Raw genomic sequence first — 21,030 nt, forward strand, 5'->3', positions numbered from 1 at the left:
TACAGAAGCCATGTGTTTTTGAAATGTGCCTTTAATCATTCAGAGAAAATAAGCAGATTGCAAAAGGATCCAAAAGGCTGTGCACTTGGAAGAATACAAATTTGTGTTCTTATTTTGTCACAAATAAATAGAGCCCTGTTCAAATTAATCAGAGAACAAATAGGATACATTTACTGGGAAGAGCAATGTTCAAAAGTAGTCAAGAAAGCTAAGAATGGTACACAGGCCTTTCAGTCAAATGCTGCTAGTTTTTTTCTGTCTTCATTTTGATGTTAAGCTGATGGCCCTTGTCATTTTCTTGTCTGCAACTCACTGGATTGTGGGTTCTGGCATTGAGTGTCTTGACAGCTGCAGCTTTCCACATAGATGTACTTATGTGACATTGAGTGCCCACCAGGACACTTCAGTACCACATACTTCTCAGTAGTCTTTGATTCTCTGCAGCAGGAACAGCTGTGATCCATAGAATTGGCCTCAGCAGAGTATCTAATAAAATAGAAAATGGCAACGTTACTCAGTGCCAGAAGCCAACATACAGAAGGAAAGGGTGAAATCACATACAGAACTCCTGTGAGACGCTACAGTTGTGGCTAATGGAAGCGCTAAGCTCATCTAACAGAACAGTGATTATAATAATATGCTTTTAAAGTTCATTGCACTTGCTGAGATTTCTTTTTTTTTGGTAAAACCATTCATATCAAAGTCCTATAAAAAACCCTCAGCGAGTACAAGATCATCAGCTTCCTTAGATCCTTCTCATAATCCTAGCACTGATGGATGTTAAATACACCAGATCAACAGTTTAGGGGGAGAAAAAGCCTTAACCTGAATATGAAAACTGCATAGGCAAAGGGCTACAACGCCATATAGAATGGCATCACATCAATCGTCTACAAAAGCTACAATTGCATCATGGGAATAAAATGCATATCCCAGTCAGGGTGGTATTAACAGGAAAGGGAAGCAGCAGCTCTTTCTGTTTCTATCTCAAAGTATTTTTTGCAGTCTTTTGTTCATCAGCTTCCCAAGCACCATTCCTAACCTGCAGAATATGTCTATATCAGGCTATGAACTGCGTCAAGATCCACCTTTTTTTTTTGTATTTGTGTGCAGAAGCAACCACAGAAAGACCCTAGGATGATAAGGTATTTCAAAATACTAATAAACTCCCCAGCCAATCATAGTTTCATGTGATACTAAAAATCAGTTTTCTCCCATGTAAGGTACCCTGTGGCATACTCAGTGACAGGCAGCAAGTGACAGTTTCTTTGGGGAGTTAGAATTGCGTTTTTCCAGTGCTCACTACCAGGTGTCCTACTAGCCACTCCCTTATAGCCACTTTTTTGTATATTCTCTCATTTCAGAGAAAAATGTACAGTCAAAATACTCTACTAATACCATCCCTAAAGCAATAGTTTTCTAATTTATTTACTGTATAAAAATTGTAGGTTTGAATCTTCCTTTAAAAGATGTATGTGTATTTCATTTTAGATGTTAACTATTGAGAAGCAGCTTTTGAGCTTAAGAGTATCAAGTCTGGCTGCTCCCTGGGCTCATTCCTATTACAGGAAATTAACCATGTTCTTTCATGATGATTTTTAGCAAAGGTGGTCTGACACAAATGACAGACAAGGCAGCTGTTACTGGATGAATAGACCTTATCATATCTGTTTGAATCCCAAGGAAATTTAATACATTCTTCTGCTTTGCATTAAGACAAATCAACTGTTCAGTCACAGATTTCATGATTTTGTGTCTATGATTTGGGGAGCAGATAGTCCCAAGTCTTCTACCATTCTGTAGTCTGCCTATTTATTGTTCCTTTTATATAAACAAGCTCAGTGCCAGCAGAATTTCAATCTCATTGTCTGATAAGTTTACTTACAGCGAGACGGTTCCACATGTTCCTTCACACTCAGTCATGACAACTCTGTCCACGGAACGGCAGCCATTATAGACAATAAAGTCTTCTCTTTCACGGACAGAGCACGGTGTACTGCTATCCAGAGGTGCACCTATAGGCAAAGATCAGAAAATATGCACAGTGAAATACCTCCAGAAATTCCTTGCAGTTCAGCATTCCCTCGGCTTCACTAGTGCACTCAAAGAACTGTCTTAAGTGGTTTTTCTGCTTCAGCTTACACTTTTCCAGAGAGATTGGACAGTGAATGCTTGGAATAACAAACATAAATATAAAAATATCTATTTAAATAGAAATATATCAGCCTCTATTGCTGGAAAATGGTTCGATTAAAGAAGACAATTCAGTCTCTGTATTGTTGATTCAGATACACTGGGATACTTACAGGTTTTGCAACAACCATTAGGTAAGAATGAAATAGTTCCCTAAAAGAACAAAGAAAGAAAAAAAAATTATATTGTTTTATTTCTCAGTATTGAAAGAGGCTTTTAGGTCAATAACTAAAGAGAACAATTCGTCAGTCAATGGTTGGAAATGACCAGTGAACACTGCAGCATCAATCTGAATAGGTAAAGATAATGGTCTCTTCCAGACTTGATATCTATCAATTTAAAAAGGATTGTGAAAATAAAAATAACTCTTTGAAGGAAGTCTACAGTTAACATAATGTCATTTTTCCTCAGAAACTATTCCAATAAATGCTTTCTTTAAGTTTTCTGTATTTGAATGAGGAGTATGCACAGTGTTACTGAACAACTTCTGTTTCTGTAACATTCAAGAAAACATGGTTCCTGTTCAGACAGGACCCCAAAAAAAGGAATCAGCAAAGACTTAGTATCTCAGTGTTGACCAATATTTTGGCTACTGAGAGACAGTTACCAGTTATAAGCCTCAAATTCTCACCCAGATATTTTATACACTGTATAGGGCTGTGCATGGATGCATTAGAAACTTTTGCCCTTGTGACTGAGAAGCTATGGTGAAGGGTCATCAGAGCTTAATTTTACTTTTGTTCTTAGTTAGATGGCTGAACTAAACTGAAGTAATCTATATATGGAGTAGAGGGTAAATTTTCCATTTTTACTTACAGGTTTGCAGCTGTCCTCATTAAATGCTGGACAGGTAATCTCAGATGTGGAAGAAATAAGCTGGTTGTGGATCTCTACACAGCTATAAATGGTGCAGTTGTTGTTAGGATCATTTTTAAACTCTCCAGGCTGCAAGCAAAATGCAAAATGTAATAAGAAAAGCTGAAGGGAGCTCAGAGAGAAATTTTCTTGTCCTCTGACAATGACTTTCCTCTTGTTTCCCAGTAAATTATTTTTAACAGCCATTTCAGATACAGATTGTTACATGTACTGCAATGTGCCATACATGGAAAGAATCTTCAGTTTTACATGGGATTTTCCTTGAGAAAGAAAAATGCCTCTAAACTATGTAGAGTACCTTAACAAAATCATCCACACACAGCTAGACCATTACATGCTAATTAAGAACAACCCTAAACTTCCACCCTACAGGGGCAATACAATTGTTCCATATACAGACTTTACTAGTGTTCATACAGAAATCAAACAACATAGATAAGCCCAAGCTTCCAGACAACTGAAAGAAAATCCCTTCCGATGGTATTGGATTTGTCATTCCAAGAAGAGCCTTGCAGAAAATTTGATTTCATGAGACCTACCTTTGGGTCAAAATACTGTAGATAGGTTTTGCTTTAGATGAGTCTTTGATCTTTCAGGTGCAAACTTACACTAAGCCTTGTCTCTGGCAAGGAGATGTTCCCCTTCTGAAACAGGGAACTTTACATATTTGGCAGAGACACAGAACGTAGAGCATACTTACACTCAAGATGAGTTCATCATTGTTTGCATGTATAATACACTTGGTCTGCACACATCTTCCACAACATTCACCTTTCACTGGTTGAAGTTCATATCCCTAGATATTAAAATTAATTAAAAACAATAGCACTATAATAGATGAATTTTTGAGAAATAAATGAAAACATACCAATCCATTGATTGATTATACTTTGAAGTGCACTCTAGATTTGTGACTTTCTGTGTTCCAATCCAATAGAAGACAAATAATAAAAGCAGATTATAGATGGAATAAATTAAAGCACTGCAATGCAATAAATATGCCTAATAATTGAATATCCCTCCATTAAGTGCTCTACAGAAATTTCCCCGCTAATCTGGCCAATATGAACTGAATACTGTCAGTTATGAAGTCAAGCTGCATGCAGCAGATTCCTCAAAGGACAGTTGGCATCCACACTGAAGTTGGTCTCTGAATTTCAGCTCCCTGTTCTTTGCTTAATACCACTCATTGATCAGTGATATGGTATTTTGGTATTTTGTTTAAGTTTGTCACTTACCGGTTCACAATATGTATTGCATGGAACAGGTTCACATGAGATGATATTCAGTTGAGTGCTGACGTTAACTTCATTTGTGCAGAAACAATTCTGACACTTATCAACAAAGACTGAGGAGTTAGGCTAAAAATTTTAAGAAAAAAAAAGCATATGTAAATGGTATATGACATGTTTGACAGACATTTATTAATTTCAAAAAATCTGTAAATCAAGCAATGGAAAAGGAAAAAATCTTAAAGACAATTGGATAGCTATCTGGCTAGCCATTTATAAAGACAACATTTTAAACACTGAATATAATTTAATGTGTGTCTTTACTGAAGTCCTACATAGCAATGATAAACTCTGATATTAAAAGGACAGGTACAATTACTAGGCCCAAGAGAATTTATTAGAAGTCTAGGTTTGTTTAGAATAGCACTTATTCACATATCTTTTAATTTTTGAAAGCAGAGTCTTAAAACTGCAACAATGTACTGACAATAAATGGGGACTGACTTTTTAAAATGCAAGCACATTTAACCCAAATCTCTCTCCTGATACTGACATACAAGCAACTCTTCCATTTCTTTCATACACAACAACCTTTTCAGGAGAGATTTAGGTTTTGTGAAATTGATGACCTCCCGACAGAAATTGGAAAATTTCTAAAATACTGATTGTAATGGATAAACCTCTTCACAGTATTTGTGATCAAGTATACTAACTGGTCTTTTAGGCATTTTTAGAACTTACCAAGAACTCAGCACTCTCGTGAACACAGACCCCCTTGGGAACTGTTAATAAGCAAGAAGTTAGATGTTAACATAGGAAAAAAGAATAAAAAATGTCTTCACACCACTCTAGTCAAACTCATTTCTTCCACAATGAATTCAAATTCATTGGTTATTCCTCCATTCTGGTAGCAGACATGACATGTATAAAGTATAAGAACTAATACTGCATGTGCAAAAAGGGAAGATTTGTCCTAATATAAGCAGTCCAGTTCATAGCCAAGAATGTCCAGTTAATAGGTACCAAGTACTTCCTTCTTTCAATTACCAAGAACAAAGTAGTCTTTGTAAAGCTGTCTTCTACTGGGGATGCTTATAGGGACTTTTTGCTAGATTAAGCTGAGACCACAGTCACAGTTAATTCTATAGCTGATCTTACATGTATTTACAATCAGGAGAATTGAACTTGAGTCACCTGAGGTGTTTCTGATTTCCTAGTTGTCATAACTATAGCAGTAGTAACCAATGTTAATAGTAACTAATTTCTAGAATCTGACTGTGTTGAATATTTCCTTCAATAGGCTATTGCATACAGTCTTACTAAGTGTAATGATAAATTCTGTAATATATAATGCTAATCATTGTAATATATTTCCAAGGAACTTACCACATTGGTACACAGGACAGCACTGACCACTGGGAATATAAGAATGAATTTCAAATCCCAGTGTGCACTTGGGAGCTTTAGCTGTGCAGAGGCTTGTATTGCATTCTGAGGGAAAAAAAAAAAAAAAGAATAAGCCAAAAAGTACACTAAATCACAACTACTAGAAATAAGCATCTATCAAAGCATTTAGGATGAACTTTCCATAGGAAACAGATCAGATTCTCTTCAGATAAACAAACTGCAGAAAGGGAACATATTTCTCCTAGTAAATCTAGGCACTGATTTGGGGGTACTGCATTAGTTTATGAAACTTTTTCTACTAGGTAATTATCCTGTATTAATAAAGTATCCCAATTCTATGCAGAGAAGTAATGAACAGCTGTTACTCTCTCCAGTATTATAGGCAACTGCTACAAAATGAAAATCCACAGAGAGTTCTTGCTTGAATAAAACTCAAGAACTAGAAATTGAGTTGTGTTGAGTCTCATAACTGTAGATTCAGTTATCCTGAATCATTTCAATATTAAAATGCATTTTAATTGCTGATTTTAAAAGGCATGAGGAAAAATACTGTTTTGGGACTAACTGCTGCAGGTCTCTGGTGCTAAAGTAGTTCAGTCTCTTTCTGTTTCTAAGCAGTATAGAAAAACTAGAAACATAGTATAAACTCACTGCAGGTGACAAGAGGGCAGCAGGAGTCTTCAGGATTGACTTCAGTGACCTGATAGAAGCCTTCTCCATTACAAGTGACATGTTGTTCAGCACACTGATGAGGCTGGCATACAATGCCATATTCCCCTTCCAGGCAAACACAGTCCTGACAGTCTACTATAAACTTTTCCCCAAACTGTCATTAAAGAAAATAAAATCAGTGATTGCACAGTTACCAATTAAAAAGAACAGAAGTAAAATCAGGAATAAGAAGTTGGGAAACCACAAAACAAGCCTGCACCAGTGGAGACCGCTCTCTTCTCCCAACCCCCAACTTCTACTTTTAATCCAAAAGCATATGGCGTTGTACCTCTCTTGGGATCATATCCACTCCAACACAGCCTGTGAAAATATCAAAATAAATCTCCATTACCAGTTACATACCAGTAGGCATCTCTACTATATGTTGACTGCATACAGTCAGACCTGTGTTGCATACATAAGAAGGAAACAACAAAGAGGAAGCAAATATGCATCCAAGTGAAGTGGTAAAACTCACCACAGGTTTTCACGCAGACATCCACGCCAGAGTCATACAGCATTGTTCCATTGGGACAGAAACAGCCTTCCACTTGTTTAGTTGAAGTTTCATTTTGGTGACTATGAAACAAAATGTTCAGAGGAACACCATTACTGTCATAGGCACATAGAGGAGGATTATGCCAAATAACCTTTCACTGAAGATACAGTGCCAAATGATCTGCAGATTTGTGATTAGGGATTATCAGTGTTTGTGTTTGGTCTAGCTGAACAACATAAACAGTAGAGGCACCCAGACATAGGATCAACAGAACAGTGGTAACAAATTTGTCAGTTTAAGATATGAAAGGAGGTTGATTTTCCTCATTCACCTGTGCATTAGATATGAGTGAATAGTTGTGGAAGGTATAACTAACTAATTATTTACCTTGATTTGCAGGTTGGCTCTTTAATAGGACCACATGCTCTGAACTCTTTTCCTGAGGGGCATTCATGAGCTGGAATGGAAGAATAAAAAGGAGGAAGAGCTCAGTAACTGTCATATAAAAGCCTCATGACCTTATGCCAAGAACTTAAACAGTGTTTACTCATTTTCCTATGTATCTGTGACAACCCTGAGAAGCAAGGATAAAAAATCTCAGATATCAGACTCATGTCTCCGAATGAAATTATTTTATGCAATTTAGCCAGAGATAGGGAACCATCTTTACATTAATGTGATAAAGCCAAGAGTCTACATCTCGATTACAATTCTTTTTCATCATTTCAGTCTCTTTTGCACAAATTCTCAGAAGGGAGTGTATTCCTACTCTTTGTCGTCCTCTTACTACAACTGAAAAGTAATGCATATATCACTAAATAGAGTGATCTGCTGATGCTTACAAAACACAAAACTTTCTGTGTACATAAAAGGTGCACTGATACAGATGTTTCTGGCACAGTCAACAGATGTTTATTTTTGCAGGCTCATTTAAATTTCCATTGTTAAAAATGTTAACTGCAAAATTACTTAAGGAAAGCAGCTGGTGTGATTTATTGTTGTCTTCATTGCTCGGAAAGCAGTATGACATTACTATTGAAATGTTTCCATACAATCTTCCTTAATAATTCAAGATAAATGGCCAAATACTTACAGCATACACCATTGGTGTGACTTCTCCAGTCAAGGCATACACCTTGATCAGCACAGGTGGCAGCATAGATCTGCAGACTTGAGCATTCCAGGTCTAGGTTGGGAAGTACACAGCTATCAAAAATGCAGGCTGCATAGTATTTTTCAGGCCGCACAAACTCATGGCATGGCTTGAACACACTAGAAACAGAAATATTTATCATTATTAGTTATTGAATGATCCATAAATTTTTCAATGTGCTTAACCTGGTATGATGTGGCAACAGAAGATGTGGACATGGACTTTGGATGAGAGATTTTTACTGAGAGCACTTATCCAGATTGTAACCTTTCAACATATCTTAAAGTATTCTCCACTCACCTACAAAGCTCTCAGACACAAGTATTTTCAGGCCAGGAGCTACATGAATATTACTGAGTGCAACCATGTGCTCCCTCTTTAAAGACATTTTGTTTGGGTTTGGGGGTTTTTTAATTCTGACACGGTGTTTTCAAAATTAAGATCTTTGTTTTCAGTTGGACTCTGTTTTCTGCTAAGTGAATGTGGGAAAAGGCATAGGACAGAGGAGGGCAAAGACTGTAGAAGCACATGAGAACATCAATGAAGGTTAACATAGCAGTCAGCGGGTTGAAAGAAAACTGTCAGCAAAGAATAACAACTAGAAAAAGTAAAAGGAGTGGAAGCAACCCACAAAGCTACAAGAAATAAAAGGTAGAAACACTTTTCATTGACAAATTAATCCTAAAATTGCCAATTCAATTGAAGATACCAGGCTTGTAAACCCAAGAGGAATGTCTACCTTCCCAAAAGAAGCTCGCAGATGGAAGATTCTTTGCAAGGCTCTGCTGGAGTTGTGCTAGGTGAACTTGTAGGATTTAGGCCTGGAGAGCACTGTGGTTTGGAGGGATCAACAACCTGCCAGTGATCTGCCATGGTTTCACAGTTTTCTGCAATGTTTCCATTCGGCAACATGCAGTCATCTGCAGTGTTGTTATTGCAAGTACCTAAGATTGGTAAGGGGAGAAAGAATTCACTCACAGATTTGTTATCAAATTCTATTCATCTTTGTAGCAGGGCTGTCATTGTGGTTTTCTGAGAGTACAAATATTGCAAGAGCAAGCCTTACCGCACTGTCCCTGAGTGTTGTTGCCAAACAGGCTGTAGGGCATTCTGATAGAAAAGGACAAGCCATTGTAGGTCACATTCATTTTTAGCTCAGGAATTTCCACAACACGATTTATGCCTGACTCATAGATGCTCACGCCAAACTTTTTATAAGGCAAAGCCACTAACTGATTGTTTACTGTCACCTAATAAACAAAGGAAAATAGAAAAGAGGCATATATTTAGTTTGACTTTAGAAAACAATTGACTGTTCATTTGCATTGCAGAGAGAATGTAAAGGTAAATAATATCCTTTTCATTTGTATCAAGTGTCCCTGTGTTTCCTTTTATATTACTGGAAAGCCAAACTTTTCTTCTCTGAGCCAAAAAAAGCCTATCAACCTCTGTTAAATTAAGATAAAATTCAGGTTTTAAACTAGCTAAATCCTAACTTAACAGACTCATTAGAGAGACTATGGCATTGAGGACACCTTGTGAATGTGGAATATAAAATTCTCCTAAATTTATACTGTATAAAGTTTTAACTTTCTTGGAATAAAGGGAATATGCTTGTTGGAAAACTGAATGAAAGAAATAAGACTAAATCTGTATTATTTTTTTAAATACTGTAGCCAGGATATGATTCTGTGATTCTATGAACTAACACTACTACTTTTACTCAGCAATGGCAGATTTCTTTGCTTCAGAGAAAAAAAGAAGGTCTAAATGTTGCGAATTTTCAACAATATGCTGCAATCTGACATAATATTCTCACACAGTAATGTACAAAAATAAATGTACAAAAATAAACCAAATAAACAGCGTAAAGCTACAAACACTTCTCATCCAATTTTGAAGGTCCAAAGCCAGGACGTCATATTTATCAATGAAATAAACATGTAAGTGCTCTTATTCCAAAAGTTAAAAAGGTGAAACAAATCAAAGCTAGTAATGTAACTTTTTAAAAAGGCTTAAGGCTAGTACTCTATTGTTATGTCTACTTTACATTACCTCCTCCCATTCAACATTTATTGTTTCCTTTGTTACATTAACATTAATTATAAATCAACTTATTTTATATCCTTAACTCTTAGTAATTTGTCCACACTTGTGCATTTAGGAGAGACAGGGCACTGAAAATATTTGAGATTAAAAAGATAAGAATAATTTTTTCTCTCATGTTTAGTGTCAAAAAAGCAGTCCTTCAAATCAGTCCCATTTTATAATCTAAACTGTTATTGAATCTAAACCACAGACTACTTTTAATTTTTTTTCCAAACATTGTGAATATACTTATCATTTTGATGTGATATCAAAATCAATGGTAACATTCTCTCATACCTCTACTTCTACAGTATTTGGTTTCACCGTTGCTATCCTCACTTCCTGAGTTTCATGTCTCACAATGAGCGTTCGAGGACAGGAGACCACATCCCGTGAATCACAATGGTAGTTATCAATGTAGACACCAAAGTTGTCAACTTTCTTATTAATCTCTTCCACAAGCACATATGTACAATTCCCTTGGTAGCTGTAGTACAGTCCATCAAAAGTCATGTAATGTGGGTCTCCCCAGCCAGTGCAGTAGCCTAAAAAAGCATACAGCTAAGTCAGACTCTTATGGCAACATACAGAATCAGATCAGACTACAAACAAAATCTATAGATGTGAGAATCATCTCATCGAACTTTAAGCATTTAAGTTTTTTAAGTGTGTTTGTCAATGCAGGAGCTTGTTATGTAGGAGTCATCAATAAAAAAACAGGCTCTTTCAAGGCACAGTTCATCTGACATTACTGACAGACAACTGAGAATAGGATTAACTGTACCACAGATATATCTTTACCAATAGTCTGAACGAGCAATATATAGGCTTCTACCCTATAGTCTGCATCTGAACATTTAAATCTTGCTTTGGGAGACCATTTTATTCTACTAACCCAACAGTTATGTAGATATGATGGCAACTTAAGCAAACACTTCAGTTAGCAAAAAAGAATCAATGAAGCACTCCAAACAGACCCACATTAGAAGACTGAGGGTCACAGTCTTGTGCAATCTTGTCCCCTAATAAATATTGTTAGTCATGACAGTAGTATTGTTCCCACAGGAGATTAAATACTCAACAAAATATATACTTACAATCACACTCCCAATGCCAACAGCATCCATCCTCATCAATGACTGGCACAGGAGAAAGCCCATTGGCACAGGTAGGTTTAGGAGGTGGATTACAGATTATGGGAATCACCTGGACGATATTGTCTTCTATACATATTGCCTTAGTGCAGTTACAGAGCCACCATGACTCACCTTCCTGTGTTTGAAAAGAGGGGAAGGGGGAAGACAGAGAGAAACCTTATGAAGCAGTGAGTCTGATTATCTTTTGCAGATTTTTAAAACACCATATGTTTAATGACAACTTTTTCCCCAGCAGAAATCTGAAAAGCTGCTAAGTTAAAAGCGTTACTTGCAAAAGTCAAGGCACTAAACTGAAATGGGAATCACCTTTTCTAGTCTCAGCTATCTAAAAGTTACATGTTTGATCTAATCTCATCACCTGGACAGCTTCTCTAAGCAACAGTGAAAGACACTGACCAATATCAATGTTCCATATATGATCAATTCCCTTCCATGAATGTTTAGAACAGATTACCAGCTAAAGCTACAGTGAATGCCAGCTGTTCGAGAAGAAACGTCCAAGGTGATTATGTGCATGCATTGTGACTGTATGCATTTTTTCTATCTTCCACTGTTTTGTCAAACCATGTATAATTTTCATTCCTGCATATCTACTGAGCAAGTTGATAGGCATCTAAGCTGTGAGGAGGCTTTAGAATTGTACAAGACATTAATTTGTCTGTCAGAGGTGGAGGGTTCAAAAAAAAATCAGAACTCTCAGTCAAATTTGACGAGCATTTGAATCTGGTGATCTGTTTCATAGTCCTCTCCTGAAACCAGAATATGAACAAGTATGACTCTTTCAAAACTCAGACAAATTCAATGCTCTGGTTTCTTATTGGGCTGCACTGTAAACACACAATATTTTCCCACTTTGGACCTAGTCAAAAGCAGAAACAGAAAAGATAGTTTAGCACCACTTAGCTCTTGGTTACCTCTTCATTAAAGTTATCCTGCAATAAAGAGAAACACTGAACGGGGATCTAGCTCCTTGAAGAAAGCTTTTTAAAAACTATCCTTGAAGAATTAATAGCAATATATATCATCTGAATATCATTAGAAGTCTTGCTGATACCCAAGAAAACAGAAAGAAATAGAACAGGCTGAATCTTCCTTTTCTATCCAGTTCAATGCCTACTCTGTATGTTACTAACATTGAAGTTATGTGTCTAGTCTCCATCCAAATCAGAATGCTAAAAAAACCATGAGATCTACTCACCTCATAAGATTCATCAGGTAAAATAGAACATATTTTTTTAGGCGTAGTTGGTGTTAGACCTGTAGTTGAACTTGAGCCACTAACTGGAGTAACGGTAGTGTATGTAGAACTTCCTGTAGTGGTGACTGCAGTTGATGTTGCAGTTGGCCCAGATGTACTAGTTGAGCCAGGTGAAAGAGTTTCTAAGGTGGTGGAGGTGGTGGTTGCAGTGCTTATGGTAAAACTGCTAGAGGTGGTTCCTGAAGTGGTGGTAAAGGTTTTGGTTGGAGTAGTACCAGAGGTGGTGACTGGCACAGAGCTGGTTGATGCTGAAGACAGAGATACAGTACTGCTAGGAGTAGACCCCAGAGAGGATGGTCCTGAAGTTGTGGTGCTGACAGGGGCAGTATGTGATCCTGTTGGGGGGCTCGCGGTCCTGGTGGTAGTGGTCTCATGGCTAGGTGTTTCTGTTACTGGTGTGGTGCTGGTAGATCTTGAGGGTGTGGGACCTGAAGGGGTAGTTTTGGGGGTCGATCCTGTTTCAGGGACTTTAGAGGTGGTGACGGTCACTGGGCTTGTTGACACCGAGGATGTTGACTGCTGAATAGTGGTGCTTCTGGTAAACACTGTACTTCCTGTTTCTGTTGTTCTAGTTGTTGGCAGTGGAGTTGCTGAAGGAGTAACTGGAGTACTTGTCTTTGTCGGTGTCTCTGGTCCAGGTGTTGTACCCTCTTTATGACAGGGAGAAAACACAGTATTTTAGGTAGGGAAATTGCATTTTCTTCATAATTTCATCTCATTTTCTAATAAGCAAATGTAATTCAACAAATATAAGCATAGGGTTTTTAGATAAGAATAAAACAGAAACTGTTTTATTAATGGTTTTTGCATCACAGAGGGATTATTAATAAAATCTCCTACATCTTCTATAGGAGACATTGATATAAAAGCTTGATCAACAATCAGTCTCAGGTGGAAGAGCTTCTGTAATGTTAAAACTTGATACTGCAGAGAAGAGTTCAGCTGTCCTAAATCCAGGGGAATCCACTGAGCGATCAATACTCAGTGAACTCTTTGATTAATTCTGTATTGCCATCTTACTATATTCTATGGACAGACCATTACTCCCTGTGCTACTTCATGTGGCACGTTCATACCACCATTGATTATGCTCAGTCATTTGATTCTAACGAAACTGAGCAGTTGCTGGAGCCAGTATATGTTCTATATCTAACTCCCAGACCTTTAAGATTACTCACTCGTAAGATATTTTGGGATGTTAGGAACCCCAATTCACTTTCCTGGTTTTCCGTTTTCACATGGCCAGTTTTCATTACGGGTCATGCAGACTCCTTTAGAATAGTATTTAATCAGCATTTTAGAAAGTGTCCAGGGAACTCAGAGGCCAGTCTCAGAGCCATCTGTTTGTGCTTTTATAGCATCATGTGATACATGGTAGATAGAGCAGTACTGTGTACATAATAAGAGTGCAGTAATGATGCTGGAGGAAGTAAGGTACACTGTTTCTGCCCACACAGTCCACAGAGAGAGTCCTTCAACAAAAATTAATTTACATCTGGGTGAGAACAGGCAAACCCCTTCATGTACTTCATGTATTCTTACAGAGGAAGATTCCCAGGGATGGCAGAGGATATTGACATTGCTGCCAAAATGTTAGCTTTGTATGATTTTTTGGAAATATATATCAACCACACTCCTGCAGAGTATAAAAACTAAGACACATGGTAAGCGGCTAATAAATCCAAATTTCTCAAACCCACAAAGGAAAAGAAAGCCACAGAATTACCTAATGGTAATGTAGTTGGAGGTTGAGGGGTCCTGGTGACAATACTTATAGGAGGTGAGGTGGTTGTTGATGATCCAGGAACAGTTGTGGTTGTCCCTGGGGGGCTGCTGCTGGTGGTGCTGATGGGGGGCACCGTGGTGCTGGCAATGCTGGTGGAAGTCTCCCCTGGTCTTGCAGTGGGAGTGGTTGTTGATCCTGTTGAAGGGGATGCCGTGCTCGGTGTCGATGAACCTGGGCCTGTTAGGAACAGCAGGCACAGAGAAAACAAAAAGCACAAGATGCATGAGTGGGACCCAATACACACTGAACAGAAATAGCATATTATGCAGCTGACACAGACCTACAGCACTCAGGACAGTCTCAGCACAGGAAAGACCTCTATAACTAGCCCCAAGAAAGTAGACTCCTTGCAAATCATGGCTTTCCTTTCCCAGCAAAGAGATTACGGATGGTGCTGGAAGTTGCCTCTCACAAAACCAGAAAGAACTACCAGGAGGAGTAGTAATAATTTCGAGCTGCCTTGGGGTTTTCTATCTCTGCCTCATTAACTAAACACCTCACTAACTCATGGAGTAAGAGGTGAGAGTGCAAGCTGTGATCGGGGAAGGGACTATGCCCAGGAGTATGTTCCCACCTGACTGTCGTAGGATTTCCCTGCAGTGTAATGTCAGCCCAATTAAGGGCTTCCCAGAGCACTACTGGACGTCATCAGCCAAAGACCACAGTTCACACCAAGTGGCAGTCTGCAGAGTGAAACTATTCCCTAAAGCCTGCCAAGAGAATCCTTCCTTCCTGCTTCTATAACCACTGCCAACCTTTAGCACTGACTGGGAAAATAAAGAGGAGAAATGGAGGAAAGTCCACACAGCTGAGCTCACACAGTCCTAAAATACCAGTACCAAAAAACAAACCCCGCACCCCAACTATATACCATAGGTCCGTTGACTACATTCTGGACAGATGAAGGATGAGGTCCTACAGCAGCAAAAGTGAGGTTTCCCATCAGTTCAGCATCTCTCTAAGCTGGACATCAGGATGAAATACATCCCCGCAGCCCTGTCGAGCCAGGGAAGCCAAGATCTTCTCCCCAGAAACCCTCAATTGTTGTTCCTTCGAAATAAGCAGCCCAAGGGCCAGCTTTGGGCACAGGTCACTTTCAGAGGATAGCCAGCAGTTACATCTACATTATAGCCCATAGAGAGGCAAGAATAGCCCCCGAGATTAGCTCAGTTGCCTACAGCATGCTGCAAATAACACCAAGATTGTGGGTTTGATCCCTGTAAGAGCCATTCCATCTCAGAATATTCTTTCAAATCCTTCTGTGAAATAGAGGTGCTCATGAACTTCCATTACCCCCAAAGCAAGGGAACATATGAAAGCAAAAAATGCAGAAGTACCTGGAGGTGGTACGGTGGTGGTGTATGTTGGTGTGGGCGTGGATGTGCTTGAAGTAGTTGGGGTGGGTGTTGGTGATTCAATAGGAATTGTGGTTGTCCCCGGGGTGCTGCTGCTGGTGGTGCTGATGGGGGGCACTGTGGTGCTGGCAGTGCTGGTGGAAGTCTCCCCTGGTCTTGCAGTGGGAGTGGTTGTTGATCCTGTTGAAGGGGATGCCGTGCTTGGTGTCGATGAACCTGGGCCTGTTAGAAACAGCAGGCACAGAGAAAACAGACAGAGGCACAAGATGCGTGAGTGGGACTCCATATGCCCTAAACAGAAATTGCATGTTAGGCAGCTGCCACAGATGGAAAGAGGTCAGCCCACTCTTGGCACAGGAAAGGCCTCTATCATTAGCCCTTCATTTCTGCCCTTAGAAAGAAGATTCCTCGCAAATCCATTGGGTCATGGCCATCCTATCCTGGCAAAGAGACTAGGGATGGTGCTTCAGGGTGTCTCTCACAAAAAGAGAAAGACGTACAATAGGCAAGAGATGATGAGGAGTAACGCTTTTGATCTGGCTGAGGCTTTCTGTATCTGCCTCATTATCTAGAATATCTTTGTACCTCATGGAGTAAGGGCTGAGAGGAGAAGGTGTGATCAGGGAAAGAAGCACGCACAGGGATATGTTCCTGCCTGATTGTCATGTACTTGTCCTAATGTCACCCTCATGAATGGCTTCGCAGAGTACTAGAGGATGTTATCAGCCAAAGACAACAGTTCACACCAAGTGGTAGTCTGCAGAGTGAAACTGTTCCCAAAAGCCAGCTAGGGGAATCCTTCCTTCCTACATCTATAACCACTGCCAGCTGTTAGCACTGACAGAGCAAAGCAGGAGGAGAAAGTAAGGAAAGTTTGTACAGCTGTGCCCAAAGACTGCCCAAAATGGCAGTGTCAAAAAATCCAAGCACCACTTCAATTGCACAACATGGGTCCAAGAATAACATTCCCAAGAGCTGAAGGATGAGGTGCAACAGCAGCAAAAGCAAGATTTCCCGTCACTTCAATATCTGTGTAATATATGGCTACACTATGACATACCTCCCAGAAACCTGTTGAGTAAGGGAAGCCAAGACTTCCTCCCAAGGACCCCTAAATCCTCAACACATCTGAAATATCCAGACCAATGGCCGGCTTTGGGCACCGGTTATTTCAGGGAATGCCCAGCAGCTTACACCCATTCCCAATCACATACAGAGGTACAAATGGAGGTGCTCATTGAGTTCAATTGCTCTCAAAGAACAGGAACATATGAGAGCCCAGATCAGAGAAGTACCTGGAGGTGGTACCGTGGTGGTGTATGTTGGTGTGGGCGTGGATGTGCTTGAAGTAGTTGGGGTGGGTGTTGGTGATTCAATAGGAATTGTGGTTGTCCCCAGGGTGCTGCTGCTGGTGGTGCTGATGGGGGGCACCGTGGTGCTGGCAGTGCTGGTGGAAGTCTCCCCTGGTCTTGCAGTGGGAGTGGTTGTTGATCCTGTTGAAGGGGATGCCGTGCTTGGTGTCGATGAACCTGGGCCTGTTAGAAACAGCAGGCACAGAGAAAACAGACAAAGGCACAAGATGCATGAGTGGGACTCCATATGCCCTAAACAGAAATTGCATGTTACGCAGCTGCCACAGATGGAAAGGGGTCAGCCAACTCTTGGCACACGAAAGGCCTCTATCAGTAGCCCCTCCTTTCAAGCCCTGGGAAACAGACTCCTTGAAATCTTTGCACAGAAAGGGTCATGGCCCTCCTCTCCTAGCAAGAGATAAGGGATGGTGCTGGAAGGTACTTTTCAGAAAATCAGAAATATCTACCAAATGGTAAGAGATGGAGTGGAGTAATGCTTTTGATGTGGCTGGGGTTTTCTATCTCTGCCTCATTAACTAAACACCTCACTAACTCATGGAGTAAGAGGTGAGAGTGCAAGCTGTGATCGGGGAAGGGACTATGCCCAGGAGTATGTTCCCACCTGACTGTCGTAGGATTTCCCTGCAGTGTAATGTCAGCCCAATTAAGGGCTTCCCAGAGCACTACTGGACGTCATCAGCCAAAGACCACAGTTCACACCAAGTGGCAGTCTGCAGAGTGAAACTATTCCCTAAAGCCTGCTAGGGGAATCCTTCCTTTCTGCATCCATAACCACTGCCAACCTTTAGCACTGACTGGGAAAATAAAGAGGAGAAATGGAGGAAAGTCCGCACAGCTGAGCTCAAACAGTGCCTAAATTACCAGTACCAACAAACAAACCCCGCACTCCAACTATATACCATAGGTCCATTGACTACATTCTGGACAGATGAAGGATGAGGTCCTACAGCAGCAAAAGTGAGGTTTCCCATCAGTTCAGCATCTCTCTAAGCTGGACATCAGGATGAAATACATCCCCGCAGCCCTGTTGAGTCAGGGAAGCCAAGACCTTCTCCCCAGAAACCCTCAATTGTTGTTCCTTCGAAATAAGCAGCCCAAGGGCCAGCTTTGGGCACAGGCTGCCTCAGTGTGATGTCAGCCTGATGAAGGGCTTCCCAGAGCTCTAGTGGATGTCATTAGCCAAAGACCACAGTTCACATAGAGTGGCAGTCTGCAGAGTGAAACTGTTCCCAAAAGCCTGTGAGGGGAATCCTTCCTTTCTGCATCCATAAACAATGCCAACCCTTATCACTAACAGGGAAAGGGAGGAAGAGAAATTAAGGAAAGTCCCTACAGCTGTTGCCCAACAGCCCCTGAATTGGAAGTGTCAAAAAACTGAAGGCCTGATCCAACTGCACACTATGGGCACAATGACTACATTCTTGACAGCGGAAGGACAAGGTGCAAAAGCAAATTGTCCCATCAGCTGAGCATTTGTCTAAGCTGGTCACCAGGATGAAATACATCTGTGGAGCCCTGTTGAGACAGGGAATGCAAGACTTTCTATCCAGGATCCCTGAATTCCTGTTCCAGATGAAACAGCCAGCCCAAGAGCCAGCTTTCAACAGATGCCCAGCAGTTACACCCATCCCTGATCCCATACAGATGCACAAATGCAGGTGCTCTTAGGCCTTCATTACTCCCATAGCAATACAAAAAATGACAAAAGAGCCACAATCATTTGTTGGTTCTGCAGTTGGAGGCAGAGGGGTTCTGGTGGGAATTATTGGTATTGGGAACATACCTTCAGGAGTTGGAGAGGATGTCGATAATCCAGGAACAGTTGTGGTTGTCCCCAGGGTGCTGCTGCTGGTGGTGCTGAAGGGGGGCACCGTGGTGCTGGCAGTGCTGGTGGAAGTCTCCCCTGGTCTTGCAGTGGGAGTGGTTGTTGATTTTGTTGAAGGGGATGCCGTGCTCGGTGTCGATGAGCCTGGGCCTGTTAGAAACAGCAGGCACAGAGAAAAGAGACAAAGGCACAAGATGCGTGAGCGGGACTCCATATGCTCTGAACAGAAATAGCATGTTAGGCAGCTGCCACAAATGGAAAGAAATCAGCCCACTCTTGGCACATCAAAGGCCTCTATCAGTAGCCCTTCCTTTCTGGCCCCAGAAAGAAGACTCCTTCCAAATCTGTGCACAGACAGGGTCATGGCCCTTCTCTCCTAGCAAAGAGACTACAGATGATGCTGGAAGGTGTTTCTCACAAAATCAGAAAGACCAGCCAATATTCAAGAGATTGGCTAGAGTAGTGCTTTGGATCTTGATGGGGCTTTCTGTATCTGCCTCATTACATAAACATCTCGCTAAGTCACGGAGTAAGCACTGAGGAGAAGGTCTGGTCAGCAAAGGAACTATGCACAGGGATACGTTCCTGTCTGATTTTCATGGGATTTCCCTGTAGTCTGATGTCAGCCTGATGAAGGGCTTCCCAGAGCTCTGCTGGATGTCATCAGCCAAAGACCACAGTTCACGTCAAGCAGCAGTCTGCAGGGTGAAACTGTTCCCAAACGCCTGCCAGGAGAATCCTTCCTTTCTACATCTACAACCACTGCCAACCATTACTAGGGACAGGGAATGCATGAAGAGAAAGGAAAGAAATTCTGCACAGCTCTGTGAAAACACCAAAAATGCCAGTGCCAAAAAATGAAGCCCCGCTCCAATTGCACACCATGGGTCCACTGACTTAATCTTCTCCCCAGAAGCCCTGAATCCATGTTCCAAATGAAATAGCCAGCTGAAAGGCCAGCTTAAGGCACCAGTTATTTCACCAGATGCCCAACAATTACACCCATCCCTGATTCCACAGAGACACGCGAATGGAGATGCATCCACAGCTCCATTTCTCTCACAATAAGGAAACACACAAGAGCCCCGATCAGAGAAGTACCTGGAGGTGGCACGGTGGTGGTGTATGTTGGTGTTGGCACAGATGTGCTTGAAGTAGTTGAGATGGGTGTTGTTGATGAGCCAGGAACAGTTGTTGTCCGTGGGGTGCTGCTGCTGGTGGTGCTGATGGGGGGCACCGTGGTGCTGGCAGTGCTGGTGGAAGTCTCCCCTGGTCTTGCAGTGGGAGTGGTTGTTGATCCTGTTGAAGGGGATGCCGTGCTTGGTGTCGATGAACCTGGGCCTGTTAGAAACAGCAGGCACAGAGAAAACAGACAAAGGCACAAGATGCATGAGTGGGACTCCACACACACTGAACAGAAATTGCATGTTAGGCAGCTGCCACAAATGGAAAGAGGTCAGCCCACTCTTGGCACGTGAAAGGCCTCTATCAGTAGCCCTTCCATTCTGGCCCCAGGAAGCAGATTCCTTGCAAATCCATACACAGACAGGGTCATGGCCCTCCTCTCCTACCAAAGAGACTACAGATGATGCTGGAAGGCGCTTCTCACAAAAGCACAAAGACCTCTTGCCAATAGGCAAGAGATGAGGAGGAGTAACGCTTTGGATCTGGCTTGATCATTCTCTCTCGGCCACATCACCTACAACATCTCACTAACTCTAGGAGTAAGAGCAGAGAGGGGAAGGTGTGGTCAGAGAACCAAATATGCACAGGAATATGTTCCTGCCTAATTATCATGTGATATTCTTCTGGCTCATTGCCCCCCTGATGTAAGGCCTCCGAGAATTCTAATGGATCTCATCAGCCAAAGACTGCAGTTCACATCAAGTGGCAGTGTGCAGTGAAATTGTTCCCAAAAGCCTGCCAGGAGAATCCTTCCTTCCTACATCTAGAACCACTGCCAACCATTAGCAGTGACAGGACAAAGAGGGGGTAGGAAAGAAGGTCTGCAGAGTTGTTCCCCAAAAGCATCTGAAATGACAGTGCCACAAGAAAAAGTTCCACTCCAATTGCACACCACAGCTCCAGTGACTACATTCTCACCACTGAGGGATGAC

The 21,030-nt window shown here is 41.1% G+C and overlaps 1 protein-coding gene across 1 annotated transcript in view; it reads right to left on the reverse strand.

Annotated features, from left to right (window-relative positions):
* Positions 1 to 290: 290 nt before the first annotated feature.
* Positions 291 to 21,030, reverse strand: part of MUC2 (mucin 2, oligomeric mucus/gel-forming) — a 78,320-nt gene continuing 57,580 nt past the window's right edge. Inside the window, exons 54-76 of the mRNA XM_032690376.1 lie at positions 20,015 to 20,254; positions 18,872 to 19,063; positions 17,011 to 17,250; positions 15,698 to 15,937; positions 14,301 to 14,537; positions 12,515 to 13,224; positions 11,257 to 11,431; positions 10,457 to 10,704; positions 9,138 to 9,321; positions 8,811 to 9,015; positions 8,012 to 8,190; positions 7,306 to 7,375; positions 6,898 to 6,998; positions 6,709 to 6,740; positions 6,360 to 6,534; positions 5,688 to 5,792; positions 5,043 to 5,083; positions 4,308 to 4,430; positions 3,770 to 3,865; positions 3,010 to 3,138; positions 2,307 to 2,346; positions 1,886 to 2,015; positions 291 to 486 (exon numbers count right to left, since the gene is read on the reverse strand). Of these exons, the coding sequence (XP_032546267.1) occupies positions 291 to 486; positions 1,886 to 2,015; positions 2,307 to 2,346; positions 3,010 to 3,138; positions 3,770 to 3,865; positions 4,308 to 4,430; positions 5,043 to 5,083; positions 5,688 to 5,792; positions 6,360 to 6,534; positions 6,709 to 6,740; positions 6,898 to 6,998; positions 7,306 to 7,375; positions 8,012 to 8,190; positions 8,811 to 9,015; positions 9,138 to 9,321; positions 10,457 to 10,704; positions 11,257 to 11,431; positions 12,515 to 13,224; positions 14,301 to 14,537; positions 15,698 to 15,937; positions 17,011 to 17,250; positions 18,872 to 19,063; positions 20,015 to 20,254 (4,088 nt within the window). The remainder of the gene's footprint in view (positions 487 to 1,885; positions 2,016 to 2,306; positions 2,347 to 3,009; positions 3,139 to 3,769; positions 3,866 to 4,307; positions 4,431 to 5,042; positions 5,084 to 5,687; positions 5,793 to 6,359; positions 6,535 to 6,708; positions 6,741 to 6,897; positions 6,999 to 7,305; positions 7,376 to 8,011; positions 8,191 to 8,810; positions 9,016 to 9,137; positions 9,322 to 10,456; positions 10,705 to 11,256; positions 11,432 to 12,514; positions 13,225 to 14,300; positions 14,538 to 15,697; positions 15,938 to 17,010; positions 17,251 to 18,871; positions 19,064 to 20,014; positions 20,255 to 21,030) is intronic.

Source organism: Chiroxiphia lanceolata, chromosome 6 (genome assembly GCF_009829145.1).
Source record: "Chiroxiphia lanceolata isolate bChiLan1 chromosome 6, bChiLan1.pri, whole genome shotgun sequence".
NCBI classification, from domain to species: domain Eukaryota; kingdom Metazoa; phylum Chordata; class Aves; order Passeriformes; family Pipridae; genus Chiroxiphia; species Chiroxiphia lanceolata.